This window comes from Amphiura filiformis, unplaced genomic scaffold, assembly GCF_039555335.1.
Source record: "Amphiura filiformis unplaced genomic scaffold, Afil_fr2py scaffold_31, whole genome shotgun sequence".
Lineage (NCBI taxonomy): Eukaryota > Metazoa > Echinodermata > Ophiuroidea > Amphilepidida > Amphiuridae > Amphiura > Amphiura filiformis.
Genome location: NW_027305495.1, coordinates 582352 through 598681, shown reverse-complemented (window position 1 = coordinate 598681; position 16330 = coordinate 582352). Strand labels below are relative to the sequence as shown.

The following is a 16330-nucleotide window of genomic DNA, read 5'->3' as shown; positions in this document are numbered from 1 at the left end:
CATCTTAAAATCCCAAACCAATCAAATAAAAGAAAATAGAAATTTGAGATTGAAATCTGAACATGATACTTCCTGGATGAAAATTATAACGTAGATAATATAATGGGTAGATATGAAAAAAAAAAGTAGAATTGTGCAGAATTGCACATAATCCTCACAACATGATGCAGACCTGAATGTGGAGTAGGATTTTAGGGGAAAAAATGTCAATGTGTCTGTAGTACCGTCATGAACAATTAAGAATGGAATCGCGTCGTTGGTATGATTGAGGGGCTTTGTGGGAATGTTTTGCATATGTGGGTTAAATACACCATTATATACCCGTTGGCTGAGATTTTCTCTCATGAAAAGACAAAATAAAAATGGGTTGCAACATAGAATGACCCTTGAATGTGCTGTGTGCATACGACTGTCAGGATTTATATTTTTGTGTTGAATTAATGTTCACAGTTTTTGCGTCCATCTGAAATTGTATAAAATCACATAAATCCGGAAAAAATTGGATATATAGGCTCCTAATGTGTAAGCTAGGTCATATGAAAACTTGAAATTATCAACATTAAAAGCAAACTGTTTGAAATTTTAGCAGCACGAAAATTAATCTTACGAAAATTACAATTTTCACATCAGCTACTGTTACAAGCCAGACGCAAAGGTTCAATGAACACAAAGAGAAATCTGGATGAAATCAGCGCGATTCAATCTGCGATGTTGTTGCCCTTGGTGTTCTCGTCCGTCCCAAGCAAAAACGCATTATCTGGAAGTAACTACTATAAGAGATACTGCCCTTTACTTTGGGAAGGCAGGTGTCTTTGAATCAGTCTGATCCCAATGTTTAACCCCATGGGCACTGCTGTCTTTCTTACAGTGCCCCTGATTGGTTAATTACATGATAAAAGCATTTGAGTAACCAATGGAAATTGAGCTTTTAGATCTCTCACCAATTTGAAGCTTAATTCTCATCAGCCATAACTGACTTTTCTTACCATATCTCTGATGGCTCAACACATGATATAGCCCTCTTTGTAACCAATCAAAATAGTTCTTAGAGGCTGATATATTGGCAGGTAATGCCCACAGCGTTAAAAAAAAAAGCTGTATCTACGAGTAAACGAAGAAGCAGATACTGACATGTTTTATTTGGGTGGTATATTCGTCGTCTGCATCACATACTGTTGTATCACAAAAGGCTGCCTTGTGAAAAAGCTGTATCTACGAGTAAACAAGGAAGCGGATACTAACATTTTTATTTGGGTGGTAAATTTATCATCTGCATCACATACTGTTATAATGCAAAGGCTGCCTTGTGTGATTTTTGAATTATTGTTACAAATTGTGATGAGATATACTGTAAAATTAACTTTTTCTATTAATTTTGAGGTATTATTACAATATCACAATCTCATGTCCATTCATGAAAGAAAGAAGCATCCCGAAATCTAAGATAAATATATTAAGTTCAAAAATGATTATAAAAATCACTCAAGGCAGCCTTTTGAGATACAACAGTATGTGATGCAGGCGACGAATCGGATATCTTTCAAAGTAAAAGGCTGTAAGTGCTGGTTATTAACAGAGCGGATACGGTGTTTATGCTTGAGGGCAGTGACGGTCGCTTGATGAGGAGAGAGGGAGAGAGCGTCTGATACGACAACGGCAAATTGAAATCACGCTTTTGCTAGATGCAATTGATACTGCAATGGGTATTCCTTTTGAAATCCATACACCCCCTGTAGAAGACATGACCTTAAGCTCTCACACAGGGGGTGTAGATTTCAAATGGAGCCAACCATTTAGGTAGCCCCCATTTGAAATACGCACTCCCCGTGTGGAAGATTAAGGTCATGTCTTCTACAGGGGGTGTATGGATATCAACTGGAATCACCCAATTGAGAGGCATTAGGCTTGTATCAAGATCTCCTTCTGTAGATGGCTAAAATCGTCTGGCCACAAGGAAAAACAAATTCAACTATAATTGATTTGTTTATTTGCTGCTGGTTGAAAAAAATGATGATTGTTTTGAAGATATATGGGTTTGTGAAATTATTTTCTTTCAAAAACAATATGAAATACACTTTAATGTGCAATGGTACTGTTTTTAATATCAAATTTAGAATAATCTAGTCTCTGATGCTAATTTAATAGAAAATTGTTTAAATAATTCCTTACATTCAGAGAACCACAAGTGGAAATTGACAATAATTATGGCTTGTAATATTTTTTAAAACTTATTTTCTTTTTCAATTTTACCTTGACTTGTTGATCTAATATAGTTTAGAGCTTCCTTTACGAAGCCCTAAAAATATACTGTTATTGTAATTGGATACTGTTTGCACCAAATTTTTTATAAAACCTATATAAATTTTCTGCTGTGTCAGGTATACACTATTGTTCCAACAGATCCGACAATGCAAACACAACATCATCGGTTTAATCATAATAGCTTCTTTGTCTTAGCAATCACATCATATCTACTTCATGCTCGTCAAGAATTCATGTTTTGGCTAATTTTGATGTTTTTCCAGCTCTCCGAGTCTCTCGCGAGCCACGTCATATTCTTCACTTATTATGTTACGCTCAGATGTTACCAAACGTAAGAGAGAAAATTCTCTTGGGTTGGATTCTGTCAAAATAAGTAATGGCTAGAACACTCTTAGATAACAGCGGAGATGTTGTTGCGTAAAATGGCTGCTTCATGTCAATGGGTTATTACGTTTAAAATCCATGCTACCCCTGTGGAAGATTTTGGAAATGCCTGCCATAGGGGGAGTTAGTTTTTCAAATGTAATTGGTCAGGGTTAATCATTTTGAAACCCATGCTCCCCCTGTGTTTTACCTAGATATCTTCCACAACTGGAGTGAGTATTTCAAATGGAAGGTACCCAATTGTCTATTCTATTCAAAACGTATACTCCTTCTATGGAGTGACTTAAGCTAAATCTTTCACAGGGGTAGTGTGGATTTTAAATGGAATTCTCTTTCCGCTGCTGATCAGGTCAACTTCATTCTTGTTTTATTTCGTACTTCATTATTGCATTTTATGTGGACCTTTTTTTAAGCTTCCAAGACTATATGCAACTTTTCAGGTTACAGCTTGAATTCTTCCTTTTTGGTCCAAAAGTTTCAGGTTTTTTTCCCGCAATTTTTTAAGCTGTTCTATCCCAAAGTCGCAAACCAAGTTCCAAGTTTTGAGAGAGTTACAGAGTGGCATGTCTATCAGACAAAGATTCAACAAACAGACACTGAGCTTTGTCCCTGTCTTTCAACTCCCGCAAGAACCTAACAATACAATTTCACACATTAGAAATATGCATGAAGCAGCTATTATTGTTTTTCCAATTTTGCTTTTCTTAGCCGGCTGCTTCCCTCGTGTACAGTCAGACAGTGGCTCGGATATCTACAGCCCATTTATGCAATTACATCCAACTTACCCTGATTACATATACCAATCTCTACACTGCTTTGTTTCACCAGACCAAAATGATGTGTGTTTGTGGCCCCTGAACATGTTTAAAACAGAACTGCCAACCAGTTACTTAAGGGGATTTGCTCTAAAACATATTCAGGGGCCAATGACACATATAAGGTTTTTTCCTGCCCAACAAATATATCTCAATAACCACTGAACCAATACTAGGCATGTTTGTACTCATTTGAATGCATTTTACATTTAGATTTCAAATAATTATGGTCATGAAAGTTCAAAATTTTGAAATTTTTGAGAATTTTTTAAAAATTATTGACTATTGGTGTACGTCTGCAGAGAGTAGTTTAATGGTCAAGCGAGTGCATAGTCTGTGATGATACTATAGTCACATACATAATGTCATTAGTAAAAGTGTCCAGCATTGAACCATTTGGAAGATTTGACCATTAACGACTAAGTCAGCAATGATGAGGACGGAGAAGGGGGTTTCTCTGAAAATAAAGCTGAAATATTTGTGTGATGTTGAGCAGATTTATCCTTCTCAACTTATTCTCCTTCAGTCAATAGTTGGTGCACATTGGGTTATTCCAGTTGAAATCCACACTCCCTGTGGATGATTTTGGAAATATCTTCCACAGGGGGAGTATGTTTTTCAAATGTAACTGATCAGGGTTAATCATTTTGAACCCCATACTCCCTTGTATTGTGGCTTTACCTGTATCTTACACAGGATAGTGTGGATATCAACTAGAGTAGCCCAGTCTAGCTAAACATGTGAAGATATTTTTCTCAAATTGGTACGATGAGGAGAAGAGATAGTAAAGGGGGAGGGAAGGAGAAAATACAGCAGACAAATGTTAACCCCATGAGAAGTACCTGCCGATTGGCCAAAAAGATGTTTTCATTATCGATTGGACCAATCAGCAACATTGTTAGATTAATTTCACCACGCAAAAAAATTGCAAAGCTCTATTCCTATGATTAAAGTGAAGATGTCACATAATTGACCAATCAGAGGCAATGTTAGATTGGCAGGTAGTGCTCAGGGCCGGGGCTCAGGGGGTTAAGATTACAGGAATATTGAGCTAATTCATTTCAAATCTATACTCATTTACTGCTTATGACAATTTAAGACAAAGAGAATCAAAATAGTCTCATTTCCAGCAGCTTCAAAGGTCGTCATGTATTATGTACAAACACTGGGTTAAAGAACTGTGTACTGGCAGATGAATATGAGCTAATATGCATGAGATCTTTATAAGATGAAACATATCACATCATGAATACATCATAGAGGAGAGTGTCAGGCTTTATCACAGTATGGACCACAATGCCCTCATCACAATGGCATAGTTCAATAACCTCAAGTAAATAATCATAGTGAAAAATTTGACCTCAAGTTGCAGAGTATGAGTTTTTGTACCCAAATTGTCAAAGGTCATTCAATGAATGTACAAGTATATTGGGGTTAAATAACTGTGCCCTAATGGGTGAGCATGTTGTGGATCCTAAATGTAATCTCGCCAAATTGCACCATCCCAGAAAAAATTGTGATCTGCATGTGCATGTAGCTGAAATCGGCAGCTTTGCAAGAAAAAGCCAATGCAAAATGCATGTTACATTTGCGGCAATTTCTGGCTGTGGGTTGTCACTGCTGCACTGACGTTCTACTTTGAATTGAGCTGGGTAAACATGTTTCTTCTTGCCGTGTCAAATTTACGCGCTTAAATTCTATGAAAATGTGTCGTTTTTTGTATTCGATAGTATTCTGAATATTGGTACACTGTTTGTATGGTTGAAATTGATAAGTGCCTTGTCAGGTCGCGTAATCATAATGTGTGTATTTAATATCACCCTTAATCAAATTGGAATGGTAAATAAGCTATTAGAATTATGTAAGCAAATCTGTCAATCTAGTTTTACGAGTTTATTACATCATCTCATATTTATATTAAGCGTAAGAATTATTATTTTTTATTATTATATTAGAAGTCATGTGGTTAAGGGCTGGGGTATGAACGTTTGGACAGTATTTATTTTGGGACATCAGAGCACATCAGACATATATTGCATTCTGAATACGAAGAATGTCATTCTGATATCAAATAATTTTGATTTTTGAAATTCGCAATTTAATACACATTTTATGGCAAATCATTAAAATTGATATTTTTGATATTTAACAGTACTTGAAGTAAACTTTATAAATCTGATGATTTATACTTAAAGTGTATGTAGGTGGGATGAAAATCGACGATCAATTGAAAATTTTGACCTCTCGTATTGAAGATATGGATTTTTTTTCCCAAAACACCAAAAAAAAATTAGGTCTTTTTGGGAAAAAATCCATATCTTCAATATGAAAGGTCAAAATTTTCAATTGACCGTCGGCTTTTTCCTCCTGCTACATACACTTTAAGAATATATCATTAGATTTATATAATTTACCGAGTACTGTTATATATCGAAAATTTGAAAAATATCAAATTTTTTTTAATTTGTCATAAAATTTGTATTATATTGTGATTTTCAAAAAATGAAAATTATTTGATATCAGAAAGACATGCTTCGTATTCAGAATGCAATTCGATAGGTCCGAGGTGCTCTCATGTCCCACAAAAATACTGTCTAAACGCATAATAAACGCTCATTTTAGATCCCTTAATGTTGTAAATGGAGATATGGAGGAGTTTAGTAGTACAAGAAAGCAATAGCTGCCCTATAGACATTTGGTACTTCCTGCATTCTATATTTGTACATCTGTCACCTGGCAGCTATTGCAGATAGCGCTTTCTTTTCAACTTACCCCTGCAATATGTGCAAGAAAGCAATAGCTGCCCTATAGACATTTGGCACTTACTGCGTCCTATATTTGTACATCTGTCACCTGGCAGCTATTGCAGATAGGGCCTTCTGTGCAGCTTACCCCTCGATATGTAGGGCAAAGTGGAATTGACATTAAGGGAAACAAAATATATTATACAAATCTGTATTTTGCAAAGACAATAAGTTCAAAATAATGACGATAGACGTGATAAATATTTGAAATTTCACAACCAATTTTGAGCGGTAGACTCTGGAGGTGAATAACTTGGAAGAAGGAAAACAATATGACAGAATTATTTCTTTTTTAAGTCGGTTATGAATTATAGTCTGCATATTACTTTCAGGCAGTGTTCGAAATAAGCACTTATCCTCTTGTCCTCTTGTCCAAAAATCACTGGGGACAACCATATTGAGCTATGTACTTATCCCCTGGACAACCACTATATTTTACCTCCAAAAGTATGATACATTTTGGGGACAATCAAAATGTAGTGAGGACAAGCAGAATTTATGCTTTAGTTATCCTCGGGATAACCTCAATATTGTCCTTATTTCGGACACTGCTTTCAGGAATTACCAATAACTGGCAATTCTATTAATTATTAAGCATAGTTTTTAGGGTTAGGGTATGGTTAGGGTTAGAGTTTAGCATAATACTTAGGATTAAGGTCGGGCTATAATGTGTTTCAGTTGAGAGTGATGCCATGTCGGATCTGCAGCGGCAGATTTGAATCAATTTCCCTAACTTAATCCATCCAGACGTATACACATGCGAAGAAGGGAGATTTGGCCGTACGCTGGCAACACAACCACTTAAATACACCGATTCAAATCTGCCACTAAATCTAACAGAAAGTTACTCTCAACTTGAGACGAGACACACTATAGGGTTAGGGTATTTCCCCCGAAATCCCACAATGCTCTCCTTCTCACATCTGAATGTTGGACTTTACCACCGGTTTCAAACTTGTGAGCGGAGATGAAATTACGCAATCTCCTAGAATAGTGCATGATGGGATAGAAGGGGAAAATAGTGTAGCGTAATGATTGATCCAATGTATATATGTATATATCATGTATTATCTGCAGAGCTTATAATAATATAAAATTAGGTATTTATTGCTACCATTGGTTTCAATAAATACCTAATTTTTATATTATTATAAGCTCTGCAAATAATGCATCGAGCACTTTTTGCTGCAACTGATATAACTCTTGTGTTATCATGTATTATCTATATACTAATGAAGCTTTCTGTTCACCATTCTCCTTCCTCACCACAGACACCTTCACCAGTGCCAAACAGTTTACAGCATGCTTACCCCTACTTAACTCAACTCCCAGGGGGTGGCGGAACCAACCAAGCACTCATACAAGAGATGAACCTACAGCAACAAATGATGCCAGCTCATGGGAATGCTATGCCTATTCTAGCAGCTACAAAAAATAAAAATGATAAATTAGAGGTAAAATAAAGCTTACTGGCTTCTGTACCGGTTGTATGCAGTAGTGGTGCCCTGGGCATCGCTCCAGTTGGAGCTTTTTAGGCTCCCCCTATTAAAAAAAATCATTGACAATTTCAATATTTTGGCAAAATTTGCTACACTTTATAGGCCTTTTTCTAGACCCCACTTGACCTTCACTTCACTTATGCCCACAGAAAAGAAGATTATGAAGCCCCAACTGGTTACATGGAGAGCTCAGTGGAACAAAGACTCATCTCCATTCATTACTTCCCCTGGGTAATGTTGTACTGTAAAAGTGGAAATTTTTGTGTGATTACTTTTTCGCGTTTTGCCAATTTTGAACTGGTGGCCTTAAATTCGCGATTCCTTACATTAGCCTATACGCAAAAGGAATATATTTGTGGGTTGTTATTTTCGCGGTAGCAGCTTGGAATGTGAAAAGCACAAAAATAAATGTTGCACGGAAATTTCCACTTTGAGTATATAAATGAAATCCTGCTTGGTAAGTAACATTATCCAGGGGAGCTAATGGAGCTGTTCCCTAAAATATAATTACTTACTTTAGCTTTGATGAAAAATGGGCTATTCCAGTTGAAATCCATATGCCCCCTGTGGAAGACATGACCTTTAAGTCGAAGCCCCACTTTTGGTTCAAGTTCCTTAGGGAATTAGTCAAGGTTAAAATTTATCCATGTAAATTCTGTTCTGTCTGTCATCAAAGTAACAGGTGTAAGTCAGTTCTTCTGTGGCGAACTGGCCAAACAGGGCTTCATGTTTAACCTTAAACACAGGGAGTGTGAATTTCATTCAGGTAGTCCCACTTGAAATTCACACTCCCTGTGTGGGAGATTAAGGTCATGTCTTCCATATGGGGTGTATGGATTTCAACTGAATAGCCCAATTGATGTTACAGGATATCCCCATGTTGGATTGTCAAGCATGGGGGTTAAAGAAGTGTTCCTCCGCACATCGGCAAAGATCCAAAATTGGTGTCTTGAGCATGGGCATCCCGAAGGTTTGCACACGTTATGCTTAACATGTGATATGAGTCACAACTCATATATATACGAAGATAGCAAAACAAGAACACATTTTAAATGGATGTTTGGCGAAGTAATCCAGAGGAACATTATTTTCCCCTCCTTGAGTGATGCACAAACATGGCGGAATCTAAGCTCTCCTTGTCTGATTTCTTTGGACAATACACACAAGTATTGCTCCAAAGTATAAATAATATCATAGTACTTAATTTATAGTAACTACACTGTCCCAGTACTAGGCATATTTGTCCTCATATGAACCAGGGGTTAGGCTGAACGTTTTTTATCAACTTGCCCTTTGGACCAGTTGCTGTGGTTTACAATGGGCCAGCCAAGATTTAAACTTTCCCGAATATTTTTATTTATTTTTCTCAAGTACATGATCATTCAAGTTGAGGTTTTACTTAGGGTGACTTCAAAATCCAACCACCGGATGACTGCCGTCACATATGAACCAATAGAACATGGTTAAACTGCCACTTCTGCTTGGGTACTGGTGATGGTTTGAAGTTATCCCTTACAGCTAGACATTTTGGCAAAGCATGAATTGTTTTATTATTTGTCAAGGCATTTATGGCTCACATCTGCCAAGTAACAAATGTGGTATCATTTGCTAAGGCATATTGCTAAAACAAGGGATGACTTCAAAATATAACTGCTGTTTGACAGCTGGCACCATGGTATAACCGGCGATCAGGGTCTTAGCTAGCTACCTGTCTGGCCGTCATTTTAGACAGCCAGTTTGCTCCTGGGACGGGCAAAATTAATGCCTTTGACAGATGCTATATTATAAATTGTATGTTTTGAGAAGCTAATTGCCCTTTTTAGTAGACCCAATTTGTAGAACAAGGCCATATCAGCACATATTTGAACTCTTTGAACCCCCAATGGGCTATAGATGTCTGGTAAATGTTTTTAAAGGTCAAATTAGGACAGGCAATTTTATTCAAATGACGGGCAACCCTCAATTTCTAGCTAAGACCCTGCCGGCGATAGAACCTGGGTTCTATATTTCAAAACTATTTGCCATTCAAGTAGTGATATAACAGGATTAATTACCATAGCAATGTGTTTACACTATTTTTTAATGTATTGCCCTGCACTATAAGCAGGATGCACTCATCACCTGTGTATGTCTGCAATTTATAGATTGACTATGAAGGACAATAATCTTACATGTGCGAGTAATCAGCATGATGAGAAAATTCTATAGAATTACGATTCTATGTGCAATGCAGAGGAACGGCGTAATGTCTAGTGCAGGGCAATACATAGTGTAAACCCATTGCCATGGTAATTAATCATGTTACATCACTATTTCTACGGGGAATATAATGTGGTTTAAAAGACTGCTGGTGGCTGTGTTTTGATGCCATCTGTGACAGACAACTGCTAAATTGTAGCCCCATTTTTTTCTAAACTAAGTCTTAAATTTCCAGTCTTTTTTTTTTCCATTCTGATAGAAAAACTGTCGAAATCAAGAAATGAATATTCAATCCAAAAGAAAAATGGCTAAGAATTGAAACCGAAAGTTCTCAACACAACATGTTTAAGTCCTACATGAATGTTTCTCAGCATTCTGCATATAAGTTGGTGCTATGATTCCTGTTGTAACAGGATTTATCAATTTCATCAATTTATTGCATAAAGTGTCTTGAATGTTCCTTTCATAAGTTCTAAAATGGTAAAAAAAATCAGTCAGAATTTAATTTTATAGAATTAATATTTAGTCAACTTGTTGCATAATATGAATGTTCCTTTCATTATTATTTTTAAAATGGTGTTGAAAAAAAAATCAGTAATTGCAATTTATAACATTCCACTTGAATAACAAAGTGACAAATTTTGATTTAACGTTCAATATTTGTCAAATTTAATTTTGAAAGTTAAATCCCAAAATAGAAGAGTGATATACAATGTTTGCACAGACTGTCTTGCTCGTGTTTGGACAGATCTTACATGGTGAATCATTTGTGAGCCTAAGGCAACATGCAATTTATAAGGTGTTATGAAATACAAACACAGCCATGTTATGAACATGATCAAATAGGCATGTACATGTGGTTTTTACTCGTGATTGAAATTATTTTTCGTTTCATTTTGGTGGCTTAACGCCATTTCTTTGTTATAATAAGACTGTTATCGCTCATAAAGAAGCTGTCTGCATAAGTTGCATGAAATATATGTATTACCAGCTTGGTCTGGGCAGACATTTTGCAAATGAATTTTGAAGAGCAGCGAAGGCTTCACTTGCATTACATTCCAGGTGTTAAATCTACTTAATCTGCAAATTTTGGGCAAAAAAGAACTGGCATTTTTATTTTAGAGCCGTTTTTGGCTAATTTTTTTTCTTTAAAATTGCTGTTGCTATTTTTCTATAGTTCTCACAATGTGCTGTATGAAATATAATCAAATATAGTCCAACCTCGCTTAAATATCTGGTCCTCTTGATACCTGTTATCCGAATGTGTGAATTTCACTGGAAAACATGGTTTTAATGCCTTGATTCTTAATTCTGAAGCATTCAGATCGACATCTATCAGGCCTTTTGTTTTTAAGAGAGCTGGAGCTGTCACTTGGCTACAGCTCTCCACCATTGCTTTTGGTGTGAACTATAAATCACTCCCCTTTATTACAACCAGGGGACCTAATGATATAGGTTTTACCCAATTCAAAATTACACTTTTTGTATTCTAGGTGTGCACCACTTAACAGCTTGGCCACCCTCCTTAAAAAATTTCAGGGGAGCAGTTTGAACAGCTCTCCTTAATACCTTTAATAAGAGGAGCTTTTGACAGGTTGCCTATCTGAAACACAAGGCTTGATATGTGTTGCATAAAATGTTACTCAAATACCATATTTCAGGTAATACCCCATGAGTAATCATTTGTTTTCTCCAATTTTGGTCCTTTGGTCATTCAATGGAGAATTACACATAATTCACTTGTCCGGCCAATGCGTAGTCCCATCATGCCTGGATAAAAGAGGTTGGACTGTAGTTGCCATATCTGCTCTTCTTCAAAATAGAGTCCTATCAATACCTCTATGATAATGAAACCTAGCTAGCTAGATGAGTAGCTACTGATAACGATGATGATGGTGATGATGAAATTTGTGTTTGCCCGTTCGTTCGTTGAATGCAGGTTTGCCGGGAATTCCAGCGCGGGAATTGCTCACGAGGGGAGCAGGAGTGTAAATTTGCGCACCCTAACGAACAGACAACCATTGACAATACAGATAATACTGTGACGGTGTGCATGGATTATATTAAGGGACGGTGTACTCGAGAGAAATGCAAATATTTTCACCCGCCCCCACACCTACAAGCCAAAATAAAAGCAGCACAACATCAGGCTAATCAGGCCAGTGTAGCGGCCGTGGTAAGTTGGTCTTCAAGGTAACCCCCCTATTGTGATATTATGGAATAGTCCAAAAACTTTAGCCAACCAATCAGTGCAGTGCATGGGCAATAAATATGAATAATTGTTTTTGCATTTGGGTGATTGCACATGTTAGGAGGGGTGTGTTTTGTTTGTTACATTAAGGAAGATGGGATAACTATGTGATTTTAATTTCAGCACTGGTGGTATATTATTATTATAATATTGTGATAATATTGATGACTCTGTCAGTGTGATTCTATGTTGTTTTTCTTTGTAATGTTTTCACAATAGTTGGTGTGAAATTAGTGTTTGCAAATCATTCCCATTGGTTCTGTGTGATCCATCTTTTTCCAGACGCTTGTGATTCGTTTTGTGTTGTTTTTTCGTGTAAATGGAAATTGAAATCAGATTTTTTGTGCAAATTTGTCAAAGTCAACATCCTAATCTGGATTTTCTTCATCTTTTGCATCATCATAAATAAATTGACTCAAAAATAAAACATGCCTAAAGCTGCAATCAGGTGCTTAGTAAAATTTACCGCAAGGTTATTTCTTAAAAAGTGAAATATTGAAAGTTTAATATTGTTGCATTGCGGTACTGTATTTATTTTGACACAATAATCATAAGCTTATTAGCGTGGTATAAGAAATTGACTTTTCTTTCAAATTGGTGCAATATTCTCAAAAAATAATAGACTCATTACATTTTTATGAAACGCATTTATGACATATTTGAATTGCTTTTTTGAAAGTAGGATTACATTTACGACTAGATAAAAAAAGCTATAAAATATTTTACTTGGATTTGGAAAAGCCATAAAATAAGTTCCAACAATAAAAAAATATTTAAAATATGTTCAACTTTTCATAACAATACTGTGGAATTTCTGTCTTTGACTTGAAGTGTGAATTTATGTTGGCATGATGAATTACATTTAAAACAAGATGAAATCTATCATTATATAATTTGATTGTTCAATCATTTTTTTAAGCAACACAAAACTTGATGTTCAACAGAAAAAATGGGAACTTTTCTCTGTTTCGTCCATGTGTTTTCTTTAACATACCAGAATCATTACTAAGCACAATTTCACAAAAACATTGTTTATCATTATAATCTCAAATTCTATTGTTGTCTTTGTAGGCTAACAACAGATTTGAATACATATGATGTGTTGCGAGCTTTTGTGAAATCCGCCATGGTGTTTATGTAGATAGAAACAAATTGTTTTAGATTTTAGTTAGATGTAGGCCATCGGGATTTGGGCGTCTTGTTTTGACCATGTTTGTATTTTGCCTTTTGACTGTGTTTGTATTTTGCCTTTTTTTTTTTTTTTTTTTTTTTTTTTTTCTGTCCGATTTTTCTTTTGAAATAACACCCGTTTGTCATAGGATGTATATTTGGTACATTCTGATGTTTATGGCTATTTTAAGGAATTTTCAGAATTGGAGGCCTACATTTTAACACAATATCATGTTCAAATGAGTCCAACAATATGCCTAGTGCTGGGTCAGTGGGTCTTCCAAATTCCTATTATTGACTTGTGAGTGATGTGAAGTTTAATATACTCCAAAGCAGTTACACCAGAAAGTCTCCAAGGCTATTCCAGTTGAAATCCATACACCCCAATGGAAAACATGCCCTTAATCAGCAACACAGGGGGTGTAGATTTCAAATGGAGTTACTCATTCAGGTAACCCCATTTGAAATTCACACTCCCTGTGTGGTAGATGAAGATCATATCTTCCATAGGGGGTGTATGGATTTCAACTGGAATAGCTTATTGCCATGGTATATATTGGATTGTCATGTGTGGGCACCAAAATAGTGTATGCACCTCTGGTAGTAATCAGCAAAGGACCAATATTGAACAACAACTGGCATCTTTTAAGCTTAAAAGCTTGAGTGTTATAACAAAGAAAGATTGTATGTCCGGTTTCAATCCGGTTGTACATGTCCGGTTTCAATCCGGTCGTACAGACTTGTACAAGTCAAGTCTAAGCTAAGATTTATGTATGTAATATATAGCACATGTTATTGCTACATACAACACCTTAAATATTACAAACAGAATACAAAGAAGCTCACACTTTGGGTATACAACCAAAAATCCGGGTACACTATTTTGCCCTCCATGTGCCACATTCAAACATGGCAAATCCCAGGCTTTTAGTCTAACCATTTGCGATGGTCAGTAAAAGTCTGCTGTGGTACTTGCCAAACTGAAATTGTACCAATGAACATAACATCCATGATACATATTTGTTGTGTATTTCAACGTAATCAGATAAAACTTGGTTACTGGCAATAGCGGTCCTGCCTGTTGTAAAAAATGGAATATGCTATTCCAGTTGAAATCCATACACCCCCTGTGGAAGACATGACCTTAAACTCTCACATAACATAAAGAATTTCATCTGATCAAGACCAGTCCAAACTTAAGTTTTTCTGGACGTAATCTCTCACACAGGGAGTGTGAATTTCAAATGGGGTTACCTGAATGGGGACTCCATTTGAAATCTACACCCCCTGTGTGGGTGGTTAAGGTCATGTCTTCCACAGGGGGTGTATGGATCTCAACTGGAATAGTCCAGACAGGTGCCCTTACAGAACCCTGTAATCAGTAACTTGTATGTGCCGTAACCAGATGGTACCATTCAGATATATGCTAAGACAAACTGAGATGTTATTGTATATGTTCCTTGTTTGAACAAATTTTATGTTCCTTGTTTGTTTCGTTTCCCCCAAAACTGTAAAATGGTTACTTCCTTTCCAACAACATAATGTGCAATTCCAGTTGAAATCCATACACCCCTATGGAAGATATGACCTTAAGCTTCCACACATGGTGTGTGAATTTCAAATGGTTACCTGAATGGGTGACTCCATTTGAAATCTACACCCCATGTGTGGGAGATTAAGGTCATGTATTCCATAGAGGGTGTACGGATTTCCAACTTAAATAACCCAATTCAGTGCTTGAATACAAGACTGTCGTAAGTGCTACTATAAGTGCACTTCCATCCTTTGTACGTTCAAATGACGAATCACCTGTATGAACTTCAAAAATAATCGTGTTTATCAGTTGATATTGTCTCGGAACAGAGTCCTGACCAATGTCTGATAAAATTTCATCTTGAAACAGATTTTTACAAAATCTTTGAATGTATTTAGATGCTGTCATATTTATGTTCCTTGTTTCCTATTGGCTTTAGCCATTATAGAGGAAGTAGTTCAGTTCAGTTCAATATCAGTTCAGTTCAATTGGAAACTGTTTCAGTATTTTGCAAATATTAAAGTATTGTTGGAAACTAAGGAAATAGTTATTTTACAGTTTATAAACGTCACTTTTCTTTAAAAGCCAATAAATAGCCCAATTTCTAGATAGTTTGATAACCTTGAATATATCTATACACTCATTAAAATGACCACGTCTGATGAACTCATACCCTATCAGTGAGGTCAAAGGTCAGTTGTACAGCAAGTGATATAGAGTACAGCAAGGGGGAGATATAGAGGGCAGAACTGCTTCTCTGGCAGTGAGAATGATTTGGATCGGTCTGAAAAGTTTTACATGCAATGGATAATTCAATAATTTATACTTTAATGCAAGGAATATCTGTAAAATTGACTCTTATATTGTGGAGTAGAGTTTTGATTCCCCCCTTCACAAAATGGTCATTTCTTGAGTGTATAAATGTATTTGTGTTGAAGAACTTTGTCATTGGGAGATTGGATTGTAGTACACTCTCAAAAAAGTAACTCAATTTTAATTAAGGAAGGGAACTACTTCACATATTTTACTATTCTGCTTAAAATCCACACTACACCTGTGGAAGATTTAGCTAAAACATTCCACAGAGGGAGTATGAGTTTCAAATATAATAGACAGTTGGGTAACTTGCATTTGAAATACTCAAGCCATAATACAGGGGGAGTATGGGTTTCAAAATGATTAATCCAGACCAGTTACATTTGAAAAACATACTCCCCCATGGAAGATATTTCCAAAATCTAGTGTGCATTTCATCTGGGATATCCCATTTGAATGAAATCGTACACAAAGCCGAGTATAAAAGCCTAAACCTGATGGTTTTCCCAAATTTGAAAAATTTACTCGACAATACAGTCTTTTTTGAGTAAAATTTGACTGATTAGAGAAAGCAGTTCCCTTTTTAATCAATATTG

At 36.1% G+C, this 16330-nt stretch overlaps 1 protein-coding gene across 17 annotated transcripts in view; it reads left to right on the top strand.

The window, feature by feature from the left end:
• LOC140143876 (muscleblind-like protein 1) overlaps positions 1 to 16330 on the top strand; it is a 485567-nt gene that overhangs the window by 435600 nt on the left and 33637 nt on the right. For 15 of the 17 annotated variants that reach the window (XM_072165702.1, XM_072165703.1, XM_072165692.1 and 12 more), the window contains 2 exons: positions 7537 to 7719; positions 11903 to 12139. In XM_072165702.1, coding sequence (XP_072021803.1) covers positions 7537 to 7719; positions 11903 to 12139 — 420 coding nt within the window. The remainder of the gene's footprint in view (positions 1 to 7536; positions 7720 to 11902; positions 12140 to 16330) is intronic. The other 2 variants (XM_072165705.1, XM_072165699.1) reach the window with 1 other exon arrangement.